Source organism: Callorhinus ursinus, unplaced genomic scaffold, assembly GCF_003265705.2.
Source record: "Callorhinus ursinus isolate GAN/ISIS: 27379988/994484 unplaced genomic scaffold, GSC_fseal_2.0 scaffold9, whole genome shotgun sequence".
Lineage (NCBI taxonomy): Eukaryota > Metazoa > Chordata > Mammalia > Carnivora > Otariidae > Callorhinus > Callorhinus ursinus.
Window position 1 is genome coordinate 30,162,157 of NW_027397071.1, and position 25,832 is coordinate 30,187,988.

Below are 25,832 nucleotides of genomic sequence, written 5' to 3' on the forward strand. Positions count from 1 at the left end.
TATTTTCCTGAAATTCCTTCAGGTAGTATGTGCTGCTTCCAAATTTCATAAGAGTTGACAATTTACAGATTAGTCTATCTTCCCTCTCTACTGCTGCAAAATGAAAGATGAAACCTAGAAAGAAGAAACTTTAATTCCTTATATCAAGATACTTGATGTTGCTTGAAATAAAATACCCAATTCAAACTGGTTTGAGCTATAAAAGGTACATTATTGGCCATCATAACTGAATGTCCAGAGGTAGGGTGGACTTCAGAGTTAATAGATAAAATGACTCAATTACATCATCAACCCAGTTTATTGCTGATTCTCCATTGTATCTTCAGTGGTGTCAGCTGAATCCTCAAGGTCATAGGGTGCCCCTGGTAACAGTTTGAGTTGCAGTAAACATCTAGGAGTGCTTTTCTCCCAGCATTACTGAACAGGAAGCCTGAAATTCATGATTGGACCACCCAGGTCAGCTGCCCAGTCCTGAGCCTGAGCCATTGTATCAAGGAAAATCTAGGATAGTGATTTTCTTAAGCCAGCTAGTTAAGTGCATGTCTCTAGAGGTAGGGAATGGGTTCCATTCATCAAAGTACGGTTATGGATTAGGAAGGAGGATAGTGGTAAGAGATTGTCAAGGAGGCAATTGAACTATAACTCATAAATGATTTCAAAATATGAAGGCAAATATATAAAATATAACTGAGCTGCGTTTGAATTAACAGTACATAAAAATACATGGTTTGTTATTGAACTTGCAGTTCTGGTAAGTTCATAATGGTATAGCTGATTAGAGCATAGACTCTGGAGTTACTGTACTCTCTGGGTTCAAATCCCACCTCTGCAACTTTCCAGCTGAATAATGACCTTGAAAGAGGGACTTTTCTCTATCTTAGGGTTCTCATCTGTAGAATGAAATAATGGCATTCATCTCAGAGTTATAAGAATTAAATGAATTAATACATGTAAAACATGTAGCGGGTTTCCGTAGTGTAGTAGTGTAGTGGTTAGAACGTTCGCCTAACATGTAAAACATTTAGAACAATGTCTGACATATTAAAAGCACTTAATAAACTATTTTTATTACTATTGCTACTTGCTAGTGCTCTCTGGTAAAAGGATCTGCTGGTAGGTTTGATAATCTTTAGACTTTACTAATTTAATTAGTGGTATAGTATTCTGAAGATTAGACATGTGGAAATTCTAGCTTTAGGTTACTCCCATGGTGTCACCTGTATTTAAAAATAGAAGTAAAAATTTTAGACATATTTGAACTGACATGATCTGTCATTGTGCTTCTCAAAATTAGTGAGAGAAGTTTCCCTTAATAATTACAAACAAGGGCTGAAAAGTTAATGTCTTGAATCAGTATTACTGTAGAATATACTATAGAAATATTTACTAGGGGAGTTAAGTAGTAGGATGATGAGTCTCTCTCTAAGCCCTTTATTTCATTCTTTAAAAACCTTTGTTGTTGGTGCATTAACCACAGAATAAAATCCATAGTGTTTAGGAGAACATTCAGGGCTTTTAATAATCTAAGACGAATCCAGATGTTCAGTTTCATCTCTGGCCACTAAACACTAAATTCAGTGTAAGTGGAATTTGGTTAGGAACTTGTGGCAAAATATTCTCAGTTAAAGGACCTGTGAATATTTCTGTTCTAAGCTTCATAATTCAGAACACTGAATTGAATGTAGAATTACAACAATGGCAATAACAGTAACTAACATTTTTTATATGTTCTGAGCTCTCAGCATATTTTTACTCATTTGATCCTATGATATAAATACTACTGTTATCTCCATTTTACTGTGAGAAACCTGAGTCACAGATTTTGTCTCTTGCTCAAGAATACATCAAGTTTTATAAATTGTTAAGAGCAGGATGCAAGCACAGAGTCCACTTAACTTTCGCCCTGTCCTACTTCTGGTCCATACAGCATGTAGAGTGTTCTTCCTCTGTACAGCATCCATGAAGAACAAGGTGCTTTCATATGGAAACTCTGTACTCCTCCTCTCTCAGCCATATGGAAGGGAAACACCGTGCCCAGGATTGGTGGTTGGCTTAGGCCCCAAGCAGAAGCTTTCCTTGGCCTCATTCCCTTTGTTCGCATCCTTAATGCCTAGGGAGCGCTTTGGAGGCTTTGAATAAATATTGGTTAGTCAGTGAGAGAGTGGAATGAAAATTGGTGATTTTTTTTTTAAGAACAAAAATATTCAAGCTCATTTAAATTTTATATTAGAAATCTTAGTTCTTAGAATTCAACCTTCATATATAACTCTTAGCTGTGGCATATTTCTTGAGGAAGATAACTTTGAAGCTGTCAAAATGATTAGATAAGTAACCCTAGTTCTGGTTGGGTAATAATTTCTGAGATAAAAAGGAGACCTCTTAAAAGAAATTTCGAATAAGGAATATTTTTAGGTTTAAAAGAATTAAATTAATTCTTTTTAAATTTAAGTTAATTTAATTAGTAAAAATAAATTAATTAATAATTAATAATTTTATTAATTTAAAATTAATAAAATAAAATTAGTCCTGTCCTTTCTAGGACTACCATCCTGTACTGTCCAATGGAAACATTTTTTACTTTGCTGATAAAAATTAGCAAATCATTATGTCAGTGATTTGATAGAGATATATAAAGTAGGATTAAGTCCTTCCGTAATGGCAAGAAATAACCATAGTTAAAAGTTTGGGGCATGTCCTTCATACTTGTAAATACATGTATGAATATATATTTTAAGCATATATGCCCTCATTCAACACGTACATTTTTCTACCTCAGTACATATAGTTCTGCCTCATCTTTTCATTCATTATGTAGATCTGCTATAATTTATTAATCAGTTCTCTGATGATATCCAATCAGGTTGTTTTTATTTTTTTCTAGAGTGACACTGGACATGAGCATATGTCATTACTTGTCCAATTATTTCCTTGGAATAAATTCCTGGGAATAAAACTCTTGAGGCAAAAATACGTGTATTTTTTTCATTATGAATATTTATTTATAGCTTTTTTGAAATTGAACTGCCAGAAGCTTATACCAATTTATGTTCCTGTCAACAATGGAAAGTGTCCATTTCACCATACTTCTCTAGTATTTCTAATTTTAACAACATCTTTATGAATCTGACAGGTAAAAGTATTTCTATTTATATTTCTTTGGTTATAAATGAGCTTGAAAATATTATTGTATCAAGAGATCAGTGCCACTTTAAAAGGATCTGATGCCTTTGTTTTCTGCCCTTTTTCCTTGGAATTATGGTAGGATTCCAGATATGAAAATTAGCAGTTTTAAGTCATGGAGTCAGAAGAATAATTACAGGCGTGGGTATAGAACTTCCATCCCCTGTAAATTTGTGTCATCATACACATACTATTTTCTTGAAACTGTGGGAGAGAATGACCCTTAACAGTTTCTAATAAGCATTAGCTGTTAGGTAAGTGCCTTGTATTACCTTATTAAAACCAAGTGTAAAATAATACTTATTTTCCTCTTTTAATACATATAAGTGTTTCTCAATCTTGTTTATTATTATTTATTTTGCCTCCCAAGGAGCCCTTTTCGACATTTTCCCTTTAATTGCTCCTCCATGATATTTGATACCATAGATACACTGTGTACTTATTTGTCTTATTTGTTTGTATACAGTGGCCCTTTGGAAGCCCACACACCATGGTATTTAAGATTTTTTTTAGCCCTTTCAAGAACAAACTTTACCCCCTTTGGGGTGATGCTGCCCGCAATTAAAAATGCATGATTGGGCGCCTGGGTGGCTCAGTTGGTTAAGCGACTGCCTTCGGCTCAGGTCATGATCCTGGAGTCCCGGGATCGAGTCCCACATCGGGCTCCCTCCTCGGCAGGGAGTCTTGTTTCTCCCTCTGACCCTCTTCCCTCTCGTGCTCTCATTCTCTCTCTCTCAAATAAATAAATAAAATCTTAAAAAAAAAAAATGCATGATTGAGGGGATAGGAGAAAAAGCTTTGCTATGCATGAGTAGTTTTTTAGTTTCATGGGACTCAGAGAGAGGTCACCGTTCTCTTACTTTGTCAGGTGGTCCAGAAGGGGACATTAGGTTTAACAATTCCCACCGTTTTCTAAACTAGTCTGCTATCAAATTCTAGACATAGTGCCTTGAGGTACCTAAGTTACCTAGAATATTAGGGTATAGTATTTCCATTCGTGAAAACATTGGTAATTATGGCAAGGACACAGTGACATTACTATAGTTGAAGGCATTTTGTTGAATTTAGGGAATAGTAGTCTTAATGTAGTAGGAGTAATAGTAAATGTTTTAACCTCTATCCCGTTGATTCTCATTAAGTGGTGATTCTACCTCCCGGAGGACATCTGCAGTAATTGGGGGCATCTTTGGCTGTCACAGCTGGAAGAGTGTGTGTTGCTAGTGGCATCTCGAGGGATGCTGTTAAACATCCTGCAGGGGAAATTGTCTCCCCTGTCTTCCCACCACCACCACCCCTTTCCCCCCTACCCCGCCGCCATAACCAAGAAGTATGTGGTCCAAAATGTCAGCACTGCCTAGGTTATGAAACCCTGTTCTAGCCCAGTGATTCTACTCCTTGGAATCTGTCTTTACGAAACAGTCTAAAATACAAAAACGTGTGTGTGCATAAAGATACTCGCCAAAGTGTTACTTTTCCCTTTGCAATGTTCTTTTAGAAAATTCACTAATACAAAAAACATAAAATTACTCACAATCCCCCTCACAAATAATGTTATTGGGATTTTGGTGTATGTGTATTTTTGTAATTGGGGCATATATTGCTATATATAATTATGAAAAGTGGGGAACGAACTTAATTCTTTGAAGAACAAATTGCTGGTTACCAGAGCGGGGAGGTGGGGGCGGGGGTGTGAAATAGATGCTAGTGCCTATCGTGAGGAGCACTGATGGGACACTGTATGTTAACTACACTGGAGTTAAAATTACGTAATAAAAAAACCTAATTCTTTGAGACTTAGAAGAGATTTGATTGCCCATGGCAGGACTACATCAGTTTCAGGAACACTAAATAATTGGCAACTACTTCAGAGATAAATTAACTCAGCCATTTCAGGAATTCTTTATACAGTACCCTTCAACCTCTCTGTGTCCATTCTTTCACTTCAATCCTCTGCTCTGAATTACTGTTTGCAAATGCTTTTACACTACTACAGAGTTGAAAGGTACAGGCAGTTTTTCAATGAAGCTAACATAATTTTGTGTACCAGTAGAGGGAAATGATAGACCCATCCCTAGGGAGTGTCTTTTATTTTTTCTATACTGTAATTTAATATGGAAGAACAAATGATAGAAAATTGGAAGCGGTCATAATGTCAATCAGTAGAGAATGGATAAATAGATTTTGGAATTTTTCACAAAATGAAATACTGTACGACCGTTTAAATTAATGAACTAATCTGTATGTATTATAAATCTAAAGCATAATGTAAATGAAAAGCAAGGCATAGGATATTTAGGTAGAGTATGATAACTTTGAAGTAAATGTTAATATTACACAAAATACTATATTGTTTATAGGTATGTGTGTGTGTATATATACATAAAATAAAAAACCATGGATGGCAAGAATACACACCCAGCCTCAGGAAATTAGCTACTTCTGATGACGGATGGGAAGGGAATTTGATCAAGGAACAGTAGAAATAACTTTTTATTCCATAGAAGAAAAAAATATTTCAAACAAATATGGCAATATGCAAGTTGGTTTAATCCTGAATATGAGTACATTGAGTGTTCTTTATACTCTTTTTCTTTGTTTTTGAAAAATTGCAAGGTCACATTTTTTAAAAGTGAAACGTACTTTTCAAATTTGTTCATGTTTGAACTGAGACCAAATATGGAAAGATTTTTATAATAGTCCTAATTTAGCAATGTATATATAATAAAACAGTAGTGAATGAGTTCTTTACAATCACAACTAGTTAACTATAGCAAATAAAATTATTTCCAAGGGCTTTTCTTCCTTTGTTTTTGGAATGCTAAGTACTTTCTGAAGGTATTTAGGGTCTACTGAATGTTAAGAAAGATAAATGGTTCTTGAAATTACTCAAGCAATGATTGGAGTAATTGAATATGATTTACAATTCCATAAGAGGACGAATTCATAATCTTTTTTCTCCCCTATAACTTAACATGGAAAAAACAAATATATTTAGAAAGAAACCATATAATACATTAAGATTAAAAAATCAGTTTATATTTCTTACTAAGAAATGTGGAATTGGGTGCCTAGGTGGCTCAGTTGGTTGAGTATCTGACTTGGTTTCGGCTCAGGGCATGATCTCAGGGTTGTGAGATGGAGTATGTGCTGACTGGAGTATGGGCTCCATACTCCAGTCAGCACAGAATCTGCTTGAGATTCTTTCTCCCTCCCTCCCCCCCGCCATGCTTGCACTCGTGCTCGCTCGCTCGCTCTCTCAAATGAATAAATAAATAAATAAAATCTTTAGAAAAAAAAGAAATGTGGAATCTCTGAGCCTCTTGATAGTGATATGATGTGATACCTGTTTGGCAGATTACGAACATTGCAGAGTGTTTTGTTTTGGAAGAATTGTTTATTTAAAACCAGGAACTGTTATATTTGCATTTAGATTTTTTTTTTAGAGTTTTTTCCTCTGAGATTTTAGACATCTGGTCTTTAAATTAGTAAAGGGTGCTTTATGCCTTTGTTCTATCAAAAAAACAAATACTAAATTTAACATGATTGTTTCTTATATGGTAAATGGCACTTTCAACATAAGCATAATAAGCATATTTTTTTCTAGCTAAAGCCAAAAACTGTCTTGTTATTAAAGAAAACTTCCATAAGCAGATCTGTGATAGACTTGCCATAACAGAAGGATTTTTACTTGCTTTTATGGTTATTATCTTCTGACAAAAAGTTGACTAAATCATATAAATGTTTAGTGAGAGATACTTAGATTGTATTAAAAGAAAATTATTTGAGATTTTGGAGCCATGCTGCTAAGGGATAGATTTCTAGTGATGCTGGTCATTTGCTTGGACATGCTGTTGTCCATTAACTTGCCAGTGGGTTGTTAGAAATTTCTTCTAAGTAAGGAAAACATGTAAAACCATCATATAGTGAAAACATTTAAATTTCTCTGTTGGATTCAGTATTTTGCATTGGAAATACTAAATTTCTCTGTTGGATTCAGTAATTCAGCATTAGATTTTTTTTAAAGAAAGAATGGCATATAGTGTCACCAAATTTAGGTATCTTAAATAGAACATGTGGTCATTATGCTAAAATTAGACATTTAGTGAATTATTACTGTTGATCCTGTATCAAAAAGTTTAGACCTGAAAGCAAAAGGACTCTAGCTCAGAGTGCGTTCTGCTTAGCAACCAACTTGTTGTCCACTGTTTTGCTACTGAATGCACGTACTCATGGCTCAGAAGTGTGTCTGCAGCCAGCTGGTCGCAACCAGACAACACTTCATTCACCTAATTTCCAGACTAGTTAGGCAAAGACATCAGCTCATTGTTTTTAGAGATGAGCAGATTTGTTTGTAAACTTCAAGTAGTAGCACACTGATCTCGAAAGCCCCTGAATTGTGAGAAATTGCCTTCTAATTCAGGAATGTAAAGTCCTTGTAATTCATAACTGCTGCACTTAATTTTGTTTTCCTCTTAAAAATCCTTACAGGTATGTTGTTTAAAAAACACAGCCTCTGAAATCTTAGAAAAGAGAAAATAGAAAAGATACATTAAATCATTAAATTCAAGGAATACTTTTTGAATTAGTATCTGAAAACAAAAATTCAAGAGGTTTGATCTATGCTCAAACTTTTATTGTCTACCTTAATCCTTATAAGATTATCTTCTAATTTAGAAAACAACAGTTTTGTTGGCATGTGAAGCTCCAGTTTCCTCAGAGTCAAGCTGTGTACATAGAAAAAAGGTATAGTATTACCACTATTAAGAACTTCTTTGTTCTTATTGTATTTTTGTATTTACAATAAACTGTTAACTTAAATGTGATATCATTAAATGTATGTCAGGAGTAGAATGGATAACTAAGTTGTTATCTTTGAAGTTGTATACCAGACTAAAGTCACAGAAAGGACTTAAATTTTATGGGTAGGGATATATAGCACAGTAGTATATATGAATATGTATAATTGATTGAGGAAAGTTACTCATTCAAAGCAGTGTCTTAATTTTGTTTTTACAGATTTATAGTTCTAAACAATGTGCGTATTTACCGGAAAGTTGAAAAACCTGAAATCCTTTATTTCCGGGGAAAGTAGTATCAGTTTTTTACCCTGGTCTTATGATTTAGAATGAATAAACTTGAACATGCACTGAAATTAGCATCATCTGCAACCTTTTTTCAGACTTTATATTTCTGCAACTTTCAAATATATTTCACTCTGAGTTCTTCTCATCTGTGAGCACAGGTGTTGTGTTAAAAGAGGCTTCATATTTTTATAATTGATTTATAGGGAGCTTCTCAAAATACTGCTTTTTAGGACTTTTTAAGTGTGTCCAAGAAGTCTTTTTGAGCTTTTTTCCTAAGTAATTTTTGTTTAAAAGGATGTTATATTTTGCCAAGAGTAAAATAAAAGGTCTGTGTTCAGTCATTTAAACAAAAAAGCCACAAGATTTAGTAATTTCAAGTTAACACCATTAGTAGAAACTTATAATATAAGTTTTGTCTTTTTTTGTTGTTGTTGGGAAGAGTACCAGATGATAAAACTATTAATGAAATCCTAAGACCTTACATTGATCCTGAAAAGTCCGATCCTGTAATTCGTCAAAGGTATGGTTCAAAAATCTTGTAATTTTCTGACATTATTAAAAATGTTGAGGTACTGGTTATGTGTTTATTTATTATGTAAAGCTATGACTTTGTTAGAATGTGGTATGTCAGTGCAGTTTACTTTCTGTGCCATTTCCTTGGTGTTTCCCCAAAGCTTTGTCAGTCATGGGTGATGCTTTTAGATAGCGATAAAAACAGTGTGTAATACTTAGTATTTACTGTTTTCCAGATCCTCATTGAAGGAGATAATAAATATGTGTTAATTAATTTAATCTTCACAGTAACCCTTTAAGGTAGATTATTGCTATTATACCCATTTTGCAGATGGAGAAATTAAGCCTTAAAGTGGCTAAATGATTCATATAGCAAATAAGCAGGGAAGCTGGGATTTAAACCCAGGCAGTCTGGAATCCGAGTCTGCACTGTTAGCTCTCAAATCAAACTTCTTTAAAGTTGAATCAAAAACATTGAAAATTAAGAGTTTCCAAGTAACTGTTAAAGACAGGGAATTCTGTTTCAGCCAAGTCTTCATAAAACTAATTAAGATACACTCTGCCTCCTGTCCAGAAATATAGCATTAACAAAAATGGTTAACCTAGAGTAGTAGAAAGATTCAGTTATGAATATCTGGGCTAGAATAGCTCACTCTGTCCCTTTTTAGCTGTGTGATCAAGGCGTAAGTTACTTAACTTCTGGACCTTAATTTTTTCATCAGTAAAATGAGAATGATAATGTCCACTAGCTAAGGTTATTTGAAGCTTCAAAAAAAAAAAAAAAGCATATATAAAGTTTCTAGTACAGGGCCTAGCACACAGTAGGCAGTTTCCCCAAAAAGGGAAACTATTATTAGAGTGTGAATTAGTTTTCCTGAGCAGGAACCCCTTTGACTTTGTTTTCTCCAGATGGTACCTGCTTGGGATATGAATGCTTGGTTTGGTTCCAGAGTAACCTGGTGTTTAAATTTTAGACTGGGTGGATTCTAAAATGTCTGATCCAATTCTAGTTAAATTTCATCTTCTACTTCTAATAAAAAGGTTGCCCAGACTGAACCAGATCCATGCCCCATATCAAGTAGTGTCTTTGGCACACGTATAGTGGTTCCTTCTTATTATTCCTTCTTATTACTGATAATCCAGTTGTTACCATTGGTCATGTGTTTGGCAGTAAGACAAAGTACCTGTCACTAAATTGTATACATTTATTTAAAATAAATAAAATATCAAGTTTAACTTAATTTAACTGAAATAGATATTTTTTAATTCAAGATATTTTACAGAGAAGAAAGGTAATTTTTTAAAATTCAAATCCTTGGTTAGAAAATATCTTTAACCTCTTTTCTATGCTTGGATAGTTGAATTTTAAGTATTATTAGCTACTCATAAATGTTTGGTCTTCCATAGATACTATCTTGAAATATATTAAAAATCAGTTTTGCTTCCTTCAATATGACATTTTTATTTCAGGTTGAAAGCCTACATTCGCTCTCAAACTGGGGTCCAAATTTTAATGAAGGTTGAATATATGCAGCAAAATTTAGTAAGGTAAAATTGCTTCCCTCCCCATTTCTTTATATAATTTCTAATTCTGTAATATAATTAAGTAGCTTGATTAGCTTAAGTAGCTAATTATTATACTACTATGATTTTCAAATTAAAATTTTAAAATAATCACACTTATAGAATAAGTTCAATTGAAAAATTACTCTGGTTAAGATATTTTAAAATGGCATTATGTACAAGTAAAAGATTCCTCATTCCCATTTTAACTTACTTCAAGAAATACTCTCTACAACAGAGTTTGAGTGTTCACGTTTTTGCCTTTGGAAATGCAAAAATTCATGTGATAACTGAGGATTGCATGTATTGCTTTCTCTGCAGAGAAATGTAAAGAGAGCTGGGTTCTAACAAACCATATTATTTGAGAAAGTTCTTAACTTTACTAGGCTCTGTTCCTTCATTAATGGAGTGGTAAAATAGACTACACCAAACAGTCTCTGGGAGTCTCTACAAAGTCTCCTTATGTGCCAGTTATGTTGTTGTTGTACTGAATTACAAAACACTGATCTTTTATGACCTTTGATGCTCTTCCATTGTTCAATTAACAAAACTACTAGAATCAATTCAGACTGTATGTGGTCAGTCTCACCTATGATTTGACTTGTTAGCATAGCGTAGAGGTTTTAGAGTCCAAGCTGTGAAACCCAGCAGAGCTGGGTTGAAATCCCAGGCGTACCTGGGTGGCTCAGTTGGTTAGCGTCTGCCTTCGGCTCAGGTCATGATCCCAGGGTCCTGGGATGGAGCCCTGAGTCGGAGCCCCCTGCTCAGCGGGGAGCCTGCTTCTCCTCCCTCTGCCGCTCCCCCTGCTTGTGTGCGCGCCCCCTCCCTCCCTCTGTCTCTCTCTCTCTCTCTCTCTCAAATCAATAAATAAAATCTTAAAAAAAAAAGGTTGTCGTGAAAGATTAAGATAGTTCATTCAGCACACAGTAAGTGCATGCTTTTTTTATAACTACTCCAGATAAATGGATTCTTACAAAATGTCTACACATAAGATTGTAACACTTGTAGCTAAGAACAGATTTAAACACCAAATCTTGACCACCTTTTACCAACATATCTCAAATACGCTCAACTTCATATCACTGATCATGGTTCAGTGATAAAAAAAATTCAAGTTTTCTATCACATAGTTTTTTCCCTAGACTTCTTAATTCAGTATATTTACATGCAGTTCATGCTTTAACTCTCCTTCCCCTGAAAGATTCGGAATCTCAAATGAGAGAGGGATAGAAGGTTTTGTGGGTTTTGCAAAGATAGTTTATCCAGTTGTAACATCCATGCTAACCAAAATCAGTATTTCTCAAATTGGTAATCAAACATTTATGTAATTAGTGAGAAATAATGATGTAAAAGGTGCATTCTTTCAGTTTTGCCTAGCAAAATCTTAAATTTCATACAATTCATGATTAAACAAAACAATTTGCAACATTCCCTTGGAATTTACCTCCTGTCAGTCATTAAATAATTTCTCCTCCTTTTATTATCTGTTATCTCATTCAAATTCAGTTCCTTTCTTAACATTTACTATATCTTATTTAGTTAATTCTTGTAAATGTTACTCACATTTATGTGGTGCACTCTTGATGGGTATACTGTGCCTTTAGTCTCATAAGCCTGTTAAAAGAACACCTGTGAGGGTTTTTATGAAAAATGAAATTGCTTTCTGGATAGTTGTCTCATCTCATCTTCTCTAGGCCATGGAACTAATATATACTCTCCCAAGTCTTCTCATGACAACCTGCTGATGTGTCCAACATTCTAACACTTCTGTACCACTCTGAGCATTTACCAGCTCCTGGTGCTAGACTGCCAGTGTGGGGATAACATGTAAATGGCTCCAGAAGGATTGGAAGGGAGACAGTAAAAGTGCTACCCATCCAACTGATTGCGTCATCATTTTCCTTTGTTGTACTTATCAGACTTTGAATAATTACAGATAGCAGCCATTGGCTACTATTTTAATGGCCATGAATGCAATTATTTGTTTTCTTAATAAGTATGTGTTTGAAATACCATATTGCTTTTCTAGACTTGATAAAAATATTTTGGTGAGATTGGCCATCATCTTGACCACAGTCACCCTGTTTACCTCATCTGTTTGGCAAATAATGAAATTTTTTTACCAAAGCTAAGGAAAACAACCCATTATAATTTTGGTACAACTGCTAAGAACAAAAGGTTGGGGTTTTCTTTTTCCTTTTTTGTTTTGTGTTAGTTATGATTTTTGTTTTGTTTCTTTGTTGTTTCCATTTTTATTTCCTCCATTACCAGAAAGAGAAGGTTTACTCTATTTTTATTTTAAGTCAAGGCAAACTGGGGAGTGGCCAGTAAAGAAATGTGCCAGCTCACTGAGCCAGTCAAACTTGACTCTTTGGCATTAGTATCCTCTTCTTCTAAAATTCAAGGAAACCCAAATTGTACATGTTAAAAGGTGGATACTGAGTATTTTAAAGTTTATAATACAGGACAGGCTGTTTGGGCACAGATAGCATTCATTTTTAATTTGCAAATGTGTGCTATAAATGCTCGAAGAGCAAAGAGGATAGAGATTTCGAGATGGAGATCTCAGCATGTCCTAGCAGACCAGGGTTTTCCAGGAGAGTGGCTGGCAGAAATGCCTATAGCATGACATGATCCAGAGGGGAGCAGTTGGGAAAATCATTTCACGCAATTGCATTAGAAAGACATCAGAATAGAGAGAGACCAGAGCACAGGAAGATACCAGTCAGATTGGAAAAGTTTATTTTAACAGAGAGGGTAAACCAGAACCTAAAATAAGGTCAAAGAAGTACACTGAATGACCTAATTCTAGGCACTCAGTTTTTCTGTGTTTCATTTTCCTTTAAGGTCCTTTATTTTCTCTTATTTTATACCTTCTTTAGGAACCGATAGAGGATCAAAGTTGGGTCTTGAGTTAACCTTAATCCCCAAGGGGAAAAGAATGATAGATTAATAAAGTAAAAGGTGAGTGTTGTCCAAGGAATACCTAGAATAGGCTGTTTTGATACTAAACCTGAGCCAAAGTATTTTGGCTTTTCTCTTATTTATATAAAAAACTTGCCATCCAAATTTCCCCATTTGAGTTGTTTATTTGAACTCAGTGATCTATGAAAACATTAGGAAGAAAGGGAAGGTTACAACCTAGGTCCTCGGAAACTCTATAGTGAAGGAGTTTTTATTCTAAATTGGGATAAGGTACATCAGATATTTCTGATTGTTAAGTCAGCTTCATGATACAGTGATCCTAATTTCTATAAAACTTCCCAGTTTTCAAGTATTTTCTAATCATGACTAATGAAATTAGATACATGAGAATACTTTCAGAAATAGATTTTCATTTGATTTTTTATATCACAGTGTTTTTCAGATAATGCATTCATAGATAGGATAAGATGAGCACTTAACATTTGATTGTATACTTAATTACACTTTTAATTATCATTAAACATTCAGAGAACTCTAAGTAAGATTTTATAGGTTTTAAAGTGTTAGGCTTCTAATATAAGATAAGCATGCTAAAATAGGAGGATTTTATTATTTCCTAAAAGTACTTACAAGGCAGAAACATGTAGTTTCCTTGTAGCTGTTGATTTTAAATGTATCCTACAATTTACAGCATTCTGATGACTCCAGAGTAAAGTCTGTTTACCAAATACTTGATGTTGCCAGTTTCTACTGGTTGTGTTTTCCATTCTTGGAGGGTTTATGATAGTTGTCTCGTGATATACCTGATCAGCTAGAGCAATCTTAAATGTTTCCCAGTTTTTAGCTTTGCCATACATGACTTTTATTTTTAGATTGATTATAGAATGCATGTCTAACCCTAAGGAATTTGCTGCTGATCTGTTCGGGAGTTTTCTTTCCAGAATACACAGAGTTTGAATTTGTGTTTTCTTATAAGAGCTAATATGGCTTCTTAAGTAAATTCATGTATTCATTCACTTTCAGACAGTGATACCCACTGTGGTCCAGGTGGGTATTCCAGACGTTAGGGTGATGGCAGTAAGGAGAACCATTCCTGCCCCTTTGGAGCTTACATTCTCAGTGGAGGAGAATTCATGAAAGGTGCTTGTGTTAGCAGGCCACCCTTTATCTCTTGCCACATCATTTCTTAACCAGCTCTCTATTCTCAGAAAGTAAATGAGTGGTTTTGAAACAGAAAAACCTATGTCGGTAATGCCAGGTACTATAAGAGGCAGTCATTGTGTTGCTGCTCACTTAAGTTGTTACTGAATGAAGAATTTAGAATACTCCCAAGTTTGGTACTGTTCATTCAATTGTAATTTTCCAAATCTGTTTTCTGTATTGTATTTACTAATGAAACCATTTATTTCCCATAAGGAAGTTGAGATACATTTTCCATTCTTTATGTTTACTTTGCTGCTTTGATGTTTATGTAAGGTCCTTTTTATTTTTGGGTTTTTTTCTTTTTTTAAGATTTATTTATTAGAGCGAGACATCGGGAGGGAGGGGCAGAGGGAAAGAGAATTCCAAGCAGACTTCACTCTGAGCACAGAGCCCAATGTGGGGCTCAGTCCCACAGCTCCTCAAGATCCAAGACCTGAGCCAAACCAAGAGTCAGGTGCTTAACCGACTGCATCACCCACACGCCCCTATAAGGTCCTACTTTTGATAAAGATGTGGTTTAAGCTATTATGGGATAATTCTTGCCAAATTTACTCAAAAACCATTAATTAAGCACATTTTATCTTTGAAGGATAGAAATAAAAACTGGGGTTTATACAAGAATGAATGGAGAAAACGAACAGGAAGCAAAGGTGACTGACTAAGGTTCCTGGCATGGATCTGTTTTTGGAGAGATGCAGGTAGGACCTGGAGAGTCTTAGGGCACATTGAGTTTTCAGTAGAAGTGGCATCATTTTCTGGAACATTATTTTTAAAAACAATGGCCTTTTGGGCGCCTGGGTAGCTCAGTCGTTAAGCATCTGCCTTCGGCTCAGGTCGTGATCCCAGGGTCCTGGGATCAAGTCCTACATCGGGCTCTCTGCTCAGCAGGGAGCCCGCTTATCCCTCTCCCACTGCCTGCCACTCCCCCTGCTTGTGCGCACGTGCTCTCTCTCTCTCTCTCTCTCTCTCTCTGTCAAATAAATAAAATCTTTAAAAATAAATAAAACAATGGCCTTTTTATACTACTCATTTGTTATTAGGATTCCTTCAGAGTGAAATTATATCATATTCCAGTAAGTAATATTATCCTTTCAGAATACATAATTTGTGGACTAGACCTGATTTTACTTTGAGAGGTTCCAGACTAGACTTTGTAGACCAAAAGTCTCACCGTTGTAAATACTAAGCTTGTTATATTAGATCACTGCTTCACAAACCTAACCCAAATTATGAGATGTTCCAATTAATAACCTTTTTGTTTTTATGCAAGAACCTACATCAAAGTAGATTTTCTATGAAGTCAAAATAATGTTACAAATTTGGTTCAAACCTTGGAAGGTTACTAAGCCTGTTTTCCCACCTGAAAGTGGGGATCAAAACAGAAGCAACAGTGCATTGTTGTGAAGATTACTTTGTGATGTTAGCTGCTTAGCACAGTGCCTGGCACATACAAATCACTCTTGGTAAGTACATACTCTTCATGTATTAAGAGTTGCCATAGGGGTGCCAGGGTGGCTCAATTTTGTTAAGCATCTGCCTTTGGCTCACTCAGGTTATGATCTAAGGGTCCTGGGATCAAGCCCAACACTGGGCTTTCTGCTCATCAGGGAGCCTGCTTGTGCTTGCTCTCCCTCTCTCTCTTTCTCAAATAAATAAAATCTTTTTAAAAAAATTATAAAAAATGAGAGTTGCGATATTGTCAACATCTTGCAGAACTGACTCAATATAAGGGTTTTATTATTGTTTTAATCCTAAAGATTACTTCCTTAGAAAAAGGAGGAAATCTGTTTAAAACAAAAAAATTCCATGTAGCCAGCAGTGGACTGTATTATGCATTACATTTTTTTTAAATAACAACTTGTTTCAACCATTTTGTATTTCTTATGCTTGTGGGAACTAAGTTCAATATTAGCTATACTCTCAGCATGCTCACCATTAACCACATGGGGGCAGATACCCAATCATGTTAGTTTCTGTTTCTTTTAGCATAAATTGGATATTAAGAGAATCTGAGGTTTGAGGATCTTGTGTACTTAAGGTGTTATCAAGTACTATTTCTGTACAATGACTCCCAGATGTAGATATTTTCAGCCTTTCTCCCAAACTCCAAATCCTGGTTTGTAGCTATCTTAACACATCTCATTAAATCTTAAACTCAAACCATTTAGATCTCATCCCACCACATCTGTTTCTTCCTGGTGTGTGCGTGTGTGTGTGTGTGTGTGTGTGTGTGTGTGTTTTAAATATAGATTAATGGGTTATGTTCCTGGCATCACCACATCTGTTTCTTCCTGTGTGTGTGTGTGTGTGTGTGTGTGTGTGTTTTGTTTTAAATATAGATTAATGGGTTACGTTCCTGGCATCTAGTAAGCAGTCAGCAAATGTTGATACTTACTCCTTGTTATTGGCACTGTCATTCTTATAGTGAGACATAAGACCTTAGAGCCATCTTTCATTTCTCCCTTACCACCCTGGCTTACATGGTTGCCTCCGTAATGAGTCTCTCCTCTCCGTTTTTCTGAGTGACTGTTGTTTATCAGTATTTGCAGTGGAGCCTATCCCTTCCCACCAACTGGATGTGATTTCCTTATCCCTTGAGCCTTAAAAAATGTGTTGTACTTCTCATAGTTTCCTGCAATCATGTCTTATTTTTCTCCCAACAAGATTTATCCTATTCGATGATAAACTCCCTTTTGAAAACAGTGACTACATTAGGCATCTTCATCTTTATATTTCCTGCAGTACTAAGTCAATGACTTTTTAATTTTTTTAGTAAGTAGTGTACTAATTCACTTAAATGTATGTATGCTTGCTATTTGCTAGGTGTTGATACCACTTTAATACCCAAAAGCAGGACTGGGACAACTTTTTCTAAAATGGCCAGAGAGTAAATGTTTTTGGCATGGTGGGCCATGCAGTCACAATTGTCAACTCTGCTATTATAGCACATAAGCATCTATAGATAATACATAAATGAATGGGTATGACTTATGTTCCAGTAAGACTTTATTTACAAAACTGACAGTGGGTTGGATTTGGCCTGCTGACCGTACTTTACCAATCTCTGCTCTGAAGGACTTTTTGTTGTTGTTGTTGTTAAGTAGGCTCTACACCCAGCATGGAGCCCAACATGGGGCTTGAACTCATAACCCTGAGATAAGACCTGAGCAGAGATCAAGAGGTGGACGCTTAACCAGCTGAGCCACTCAGGCAACCCTAAAGCATTTTTTATTGGTTATTTGTCACTATATCATTTAGTCAGTTGAGGGCTTCAATTCTCAATATGGAAAATGAGAGAGAAAAATAGAAAGAGATTATAACAACTGCCCAGTATAATTAAAAGTCACTTCAGAAAAAGCAGTTCCTGCTCAAAAGATAGGCTTTTTGATAAATGAACTTGACCTAAAGTATCATGGAGTCCCTTTCCTATGCCAGCTCAGTGTTAAGCACTAGGTTTACACAGGCTTCTAAAAGACTAGCCTTCAAGGAGCTCACAGTCTAGGGGAGAAGGTAGATGTAGGGTAAATGCTACAATAGATATGTATTTTATATATATAAGGCATAACAAGTGCCCAGTGGAAGGTGTGAGCATTTTGCATAGACATGTGAGACTTGTCATTTTTTGATGGAAGCTCACACCGGTTGCCTTCATTCTACTTCCAAAGATTGGCATATAAAGTTAAGAGTTTAGACTTTAAACCCAAGTCAAGTTAAAGTATTATTTAGGCTTTGACTTAATGAGCATCACAGAAGATTATTACTCTTGGGGATACTACCCTACTGTACTTGCACAGATTTTATTGGCTGTTTCCTACTGTGCTGGTTGTAGTTAATAATTTTTGGAGCACTTTTTTTTTCTTTTTCTTTTTTTTTTGAAAAAGAAAAATGAGCAAAAATATGAGCTCTCTCTCTTAGGTTTTATTTCCATGCTGAGAGGTTGTTTTTTAAATAAAAACTAAAGTTACTTTACTTTCTTTTGATCTGTAACATGAAATATTTAAAAAATCATTTACAGTGAAATTAAAGAGGTAAGGTACTTTTTCCTATGTTGTTTTAGAGAAACTGATTTTGCCTATGTAAAGGCCTCTAGTGAGACCCATCTGACCTCCTTTTGGCTTTCACTAACACAAATCCCTCCCCCCCTTAACTCCCCCTCCCCGCCCCGCAAGCAAAGACCTTTTCTACCTTAGAGCAGAGCTGACCTCCAGTTCATGTAACTTGCTCAGATTCTGATTTCCCTGACTCTCAGCTCTGCCTGCAAGAAACCACCTCTCAGCCTTAGTTGATTCTAAGAGCCTGGTCTCTTGCCTGCCTTTCCTCATAGCCCTGCCACACCCCTCCTTGCTTTTCACCTAACCCATATCCCTACTGGCCAGTTATTCCTCCTTACCTTAAACATCTCCCCAACTGAACATTTAACCTGTATTTCTTCTTTTCTCACAAAGTACTTCTCATATTTCAGTGTCCATCATAATCATTTAGGACAGTTGTTGGAAATACAGATTTCCAGCCTACCCTCAGGGGTTCTGGTTTATCAGTTTCATATAGGACCCAGAAACCTGCATTTTTTACAGTCTCTGCTTCCTAAGTTATCCCTATGATCATACTTTGAGAAATATTGGCCAGGGTGGTAAACTCCTTGAGGACATTTTCACCATTTTTGGTTCCCATACAGTGTTTGACATATTTTCTGTATAATAAGTATTTGGCAGATGTTTATTCAGTTGAATTGTTGAAGATGTATAGAGAAATATATAATTTGATATTAAGATGGATTTTTTGAAATCAGATTTTTACATCTTCAAAGATATTAGTCTGTACCCTTTGCCTAATTGAACTGGAACTGGAAGATTAAATTATCTTATTTCAGGCTTATAGAAAATAATTAAAAAATATACTTTGAAGATATTCTAAGTAAGAAATTTATAGTATGCAGTTAAAAGTTAGGATTTTTAAAAATGTCCTGCCATTAGAAAACAAGGTGTTAGAAGTTATTATTTTGAGAATATTGGTACAGAATTAAATATATTATCAGACAACATTAAAGGAATTCCAGAATGTCTAAGAACAGCATTAATTACTTTCAGATGTCTTGTCTTATGAAAATTGCAGGCTCCATTTTTGCCTTTTTATTAGATCCCTTGAAAGTAACTGCTGAAGGGTTAGTAAAGACAGCAATATGTCTCTAGATGGCATTACTTAAATTTCCTTGTTTTCCTTTTGGAATTTGATTCTATTAATGAGTACTTACAATAGTAAGCAAACTTGCCTGTAATAGAAGATGCCATCACCCATGGTTGCCCATCATGAGATGCATTTCCAGTAAAAATTTTACTTCAAATGTAGTATGTTTGTGTTTTGATCAATTTTGTAGTAATAAAGTATTTTTAACATTTAAAGTATTAAGGTCATAGGTAGTAAAGTTAATTTTTTTTAGCTTACATACACATTTTTGTTACAGAAAAGTATAAATGGGTAATCAATAAAAGATTTTCAAACATAAATGCATTACTCAGGGTAAAATTCTTCGGAGAATTGGAGTGGAAATACAAGTTCAAGAGGAAGAGGAAACCATATAAGATTTCTAACTGTTACGGAAGAGCTTGGAATAAAAGGAAAAAAGAGAAGAGCATTTTAAATGGATGATAATCGGTATCAAATTGCTGTGGTATTTAGATTTGAGTGAATTTACTTAAGAGTAAGGTAACATTTTCATTTTCAATCAGTATTTACACTACACAATAAATTATGTTCTTTGCATCTATTTAAACTTGTGAGTAAAGATTTTAAATGAAAGTTTAGATAATCTATTTAAAAATATACAAAAGTGGGGCACCTGGGTGGCTCAGTCCATTAAGCGTCCAACCTTGGTTTTAGCTCAGGTCGTGATCTCAGGATTGTGAGACTGAGCCCCACATTGGGCTCCTCCATGCTCAGTGCGGTGTCTGCTTGAGATTCTTTCCCCTCCCTCCCCCCTCCTCCTCTACTCCTCTCCTCACTGGCGTGTGCACTCTCTCTTCTCTCACTCTCTCAAATAAAATCTTTAAAAAATATATATACACAAAAGTATCATTGTTTTCCAAAACTATTTTAAGTTATATATAACCAAAAAAGTGTGAAGATCCTGAATAAGTTTTCCCAAACACAAAAAAGTTTGCTGCAAGGGTGAGTTTAAAACAAGGTTAAATCTAGAGGCAAATAGGTATCTTTACGAAACATAATAACTATTAATAACAACCTCTTATTGAGTGCCTCTTCTGTTTTATAGGTGCTTTGGTAAGCATTTGTATACATTATGATTATGGTACATTATACATGCATTATAAGTTTTACACATTATAATTGCCTTATACATGCATTATACATTATACATTATACATGCATTATAAGTTTTACACATTATAATTGCATAGAGAGCCCAGCCTGCAGCTTCGTAACCACCAAATGGTGGTACCTAGATCCAAACCTAGGCCTGCCTGTCTCCCAATGCATTAGTATGTTTTCTTCAATAGAGCACATGCCATAAATGGACATAATGCGTGTTCTTAGATTATGTAAAACCCAACCCCAGTTCTTTGTTACAGCTTTTTGGGATTGTTGCTTATTTTTCAGAGTGAGAGCCATGATCAGATGAGTATGTGTTCAAAATGGTATTAACCTTTGACCACATTTCAGATCTAGACCTTAGAACAAAGAAAGCAAGAGATCATTTGAAGACTATAAAATGTTAAAATCAACCTGAAGAACATCCATACATATAAAGGAAATATGTAGAGTGAGGTACTAAATATTTTATCAGAGAAGACATATCCAGTGGGTTTTATGCGGGGAATTCTGCTTAAAGCAATTTTATGATAAGAACTGTAAATTTAGCTGTAGGGAAGCTGAAGCTCAGCCAGTTGGCAAAGCTGGGTTAGTATTTACAGGACGGATGCAAGCACAACTATTAAAGTTTTAGTAGTTGTGAACTTGAGAATTTTAATTTGAGAGGCTGTACTGAAGATCCAAAGTGATATGATGGTCAGATTCTTACTAGATTGTAAGTCTACAGTTCCCATATTGATGTTCTCATTTCAAATATATACTAAATTCATTACTAGTTACAGAAATTATGAGAAATATAAAGTGAGAGTTTTCTCTGAAAGCTTGGGAAATAGATTTTATTTTTTTAAAGATTTTATTTGTTTATTTGTCAGAGAGAGAGAACGGGGGAGCGTCAGGCAGAGGGAGAAGCAGGCTCCCCGCTGAGCAAGGAGCCCGATGCGGGACTCGATCCCAGGATCCTGGGATCATGACCTGAGCTGAAGGCAGACACTTAACCAACTGAGCCACCCAGGTGTCCTGGGAAATATATTTTAATTCTCAATGTTAATGTACTAAATTTATACATTCTAGTTATACGGTAATTTGTAACCAACTTTATATACTCTTCAGTGGTAATAATGACATGATTAGTTGACATTTCTAAGTGATTTCAGGTATTTCATTTTAGCCAAAGAGCTTCAACCTCCTCCGGCCTTTCTCTTTAATTTTTTTAGAAGTACCCAAACTATGAATTCTTTTTTTTTTTTAAGATTTTATTTATTTATTTGAGAGAGAGAAAGATAGCACAAGAGGGAAGAGGGTCAGAGGGAGAAGCAGACTCCCTGCTGAGCAGGGAGCCCGATGTGGGACTCGATCCTGGGACTCCAGGATCATGACCTGAGCCAAAGGCAGTCGCTTAACCAACTGAGCCACCCAGGCGCCCCCCCAAACTATGAATTCTATGTATATTCCCATGTCTCCTTTCCATTTAGTCCTGTGGACACTAGCTTACTCCTGACTCTGTCTACCTTGTACATATACTTTCTTCCTGAAAAGCCTTCATCCTTGACTGAATACCTAATAGTTCACCACTATTTTCTCAGAGACTTGAACAGTGTCTGGTACAAGGTAGACCCTCAGTAAATATGTATTGAGTGAGGAATAAGTGAACAAGCAAACAGTAGAGTGAAGGAATTCAAGATCTGCTTTCAGTAGCCCCAACCCTGCATCTCCTTGAATGACCCTGGGTAAGGTACTTAATTTCTCAGGGCTCCATTGCCCTCAGCTGGAAGACAAAAAAAAAAAAAAACTAAATACTTGCCATTTCTAAAGTGATATAATTCTGTGGTGTAGTTAATTCATGAACTATTTAACGTTTAAGCAAAAGTTTCTCTGAGGAAACTGATCATATTTTGCAAAATGATACTTTCTAATAAAAATTGAAGATTAAGGGGCGCCTGGGTGGCTCAGTCGGCTCAGGTCACGATCACAGGGTCCTGGGATAGAGCCCTGCATCAGGCTCCCTGCTCTGAGGAGAGCTGCTTCTCCCTCTGCCTGCCACTCCCCCTGTTTGTGCTCACTCTCTCTGTCAAATAAATAAGTAAATCCTAAAAAAAATTTTTTGAAGATTGTCTATAATCATACTCTTACATCTTACAGTCAATTTAGTACCAAAAGAAATATGTTTTGTTAACAAAGAATAAGGCTAATTAAAATTCCCTATGTTAATTAGAAAGTCTTTGAAGGAGGAGGGATTTTAAGAACCAGTTAAGAAGTGGGAGAGGTAGCTAGGGTTAGCAAGTGAAGTACCTAGATATTGAGTGTACTGTGCAGCCTGAAAGAATATCTGCAGGTGGGTAAGGAACAAGAAAGAATGTTTTTTTGAGTATCTGCTTAGCTTTAGATTTCTATCATAACACTTGTCCCAATGAAATGTGGTAATTATTTCTTTGACTAGTACCCTCAGTAAACTGTGGGATTTATTTCTGTGAACTTCTGTTACCTAGCAGACCACCTGTATGTGGTAGATACTAAATAAATATTTGAGGAATTAATGAATAAGTGTTTACATTTCTACATGCATTACTTGTAATGAAGTAACATACTATATCTCTACAAGATAGGAAAAGTAAGCTCAGAAATTGACCTACCCAAAAGAAACCAATTTATAGTTACAAAGCCAGGATTTGGACTTAGGTCTCTCTACAAGATACGCTTTTTCTACTAACTAGTCTCATCATACATCGTGAACATAATTCCTGACTAGTATGTCATTTCCCTACTAGAGCTGCTTTATTATAAAAAATCTTTGGAGTATAAAATCTTATTACTGATACTAGTTGGACAAGTTCCACTTTAGAAGCATTTTCGTCTGTTAAATTCACTTATTTAATCTTTACAAGCGAGCCCTTGAATAGATAACTTTTCCATCATTATACTGATGAAGAAAATGGAGTACCCTTGAGGAGTCACAGATCTTAATGATCTTAAGATTGGAACCCAAGCCTCTGGATTTAAAAATAATTGAGCTTCCAGTAAGGATCAGGAAAGACTGAACAAATCGCATCTAGAACAAGTAAGAGCCTTGTAAGGCCCTCCTTAAAGTTTTTTTTTTTTTTAAGATTTTATTTCTTAGAGAGAATGAGGGAGAGAGAGCACATGAGAGGGGGGGAGGATCAGAGGGAGAAGCAGACTCCCTGCTGAGCAGGGAGCCTGATGCGGGACTCGATCCCGGGACTCCAGGATCATGACCTGAGCCGAAGGCAGTCGCTTAACCAACTGAGCCACCCAGGCGCCCCCTCCTTAAAGTTTTAAAATATGTAATTGGCCACTGTTTTACCACATCCCATAGCTTTCATACCATGGATAGACTAGAATCATTTACCACTGCAGTTATGGACTGTTGAGCTTTCCTTTTGAAAGAGGAAAGCATTTATTTCTCAATCTAGATTTCAGAGTTAAAAGTGCAACTAACTGATTCCAAATGTACAAGGTTGAATCTCTGGCTATTAAGAAAGTTACTGTATATGCATGTATATACAGTACTACCAGCTCATGACTGGTGCCCCATTATCAAGCACTTGTGGTCGTCAGTTACGTAGATATATTAAAGTCCCAAAACAAAGTGCAGCAAATTACTAATTCAACTACTGTTGACTTTTTTTTTTTAATATGAAAACTAAGAGAAATTAGGTAAGAAAAATACTCAACTTTGGCAAGATCCGTTTCTAATATGACTTGGACTGTATGAATTGCAGAAATTGTGACAAAGGAGTATTATTTGGAGAAATTTTAAATAGTACCTTTTTCTTTTAAACAGAAGAATTCAAACTCTCTGACCCCTGTACTTAGTTTGGTTTTATATGTTTCAGTTTATGTATTTTCTTCTCCTACTCTGGGTCTTCTTTAACAATCTGGGTTCTTTCTTCCTTTTCATTTGGATTTTGAAAACTAGTTTGTTTCTCTAATCCGTTCACTTTCTACTTTATTACATAAAGTTTAGTACTTTAAAGTTTGTATTATTTTCAAGGAATTTGATAAATGTGAATCTAAAACAATTAATTTGCAGTTGATTCAAAAACCATAATTCAGTTATGCCAGGATGAGCCATACCTTAAAAACAGTTAACTCTCAGATAACTGATTTATATTAAGGTCAATTTGGGGCGCCTGGCTGGCTCAGTCCGTAGAGCATGCGACTCTTCATCTTGGATCGTGAGTTCAAGCCCCATGCTGGGCGTAGAGCTTGCTTACAGTATACATGCATACTGGGGAGCCTGCTTCTCCCTCTGCCTCGCCTGCCGCTCCCCCTGCTTGTTGCGTGCTCGCTCTCTCTGTCAAATAAGATCCTTAAAATATATATCAAAACTTGTAGAATTTTAAAGTTGGAGTCAGCTTAGTGATCACCTCATCCAGTGACTTTATTTTTTAGGGAAAAGTTCTGTGGCCTAGGGACTACAATTAGATTATTAAATTTGGAGAATATTCATATTTAGTTTCAATATTTTTTAGGAGGGGAAAGGAAATGATCTAAGGAGTGTCAGTGATGGGAAATAAAGTGGTTTGTGACTTTTTAAAAGTCTGTCTTCTTTTGAGTTAGGAGAAATTTTTTTAAAATCCTAATTTGCAAGTAAAGTAGAGGAAGAAGTTGAGAACTTGGGCAGTTTCTTTGAAAGTTAGTAACAGAGCCAAGATTAAAAACATACCCTTGACCATCAAGACAACTTTTATTTATATAATGTCAATCACTGTAACACCTGTTTAGCCTACTGAGCCATGTTGCCCTTATAATGCCCCTGTGAAGCTGCCTGGAGCAGGGTCAGCTAGCAAGCCTGTGAGGGTGAGCAAGTGAAATAACAAGAGGAAATGTCTGAGAGGGTCCCTAAGGGTTAAAAAAAAAGACAAATGTTGGTGTCTTAATTCTTCCAAACCTAAGTAGTTTGTCTTAGGGTAGCAGAGCCATTCTACTAATGGGAACTCCAGAGTCTGAGAAAATTTCAAACAGATAAAGCTGTCCCTTAGGATTCAGTAACTTAATGGCTTGCAAAAGAGCTAAGGTCTA

At 35.7% G+C, this 25,832-nt stretch overlaps 1 protein-coding gene across 3 annotated transcripts in view; it reads left to right on the forward strand.

Moving 5' to 3' along the window:
* The window catches only part of ZNHIT6 (zinc finger HIT-type containing 6), a 60,305-nt gene that overhangs the window by 27,192 nt on the left and 7,281 nt on the right, over positions 1–25,832 (forward strand). For 2 of the 3 annotated variants that reach the window (XM_073896387.1, XM_025872110.2), the window contains 3 exons: positions 7,855–7,923; positions 8,704–8,784; positions 10,248–10,325. The exons of the other annotated variant lie outside the window; for it this stretch is intronic. In XM_073896387.1, coding sequence (XP_073752488.1) covers positions 7,855–7,923; positions 8,704–8,784; positions 10,248–10,325 — 228 coding nt within the window. The remainder of the gene's footprint in view (positions 1–7,854; positions 7,924–8,703; positions 8,785–10,247; positions 10,326–25,832) is intronic. 3 annotated transcript variants of the gene reach the window in all.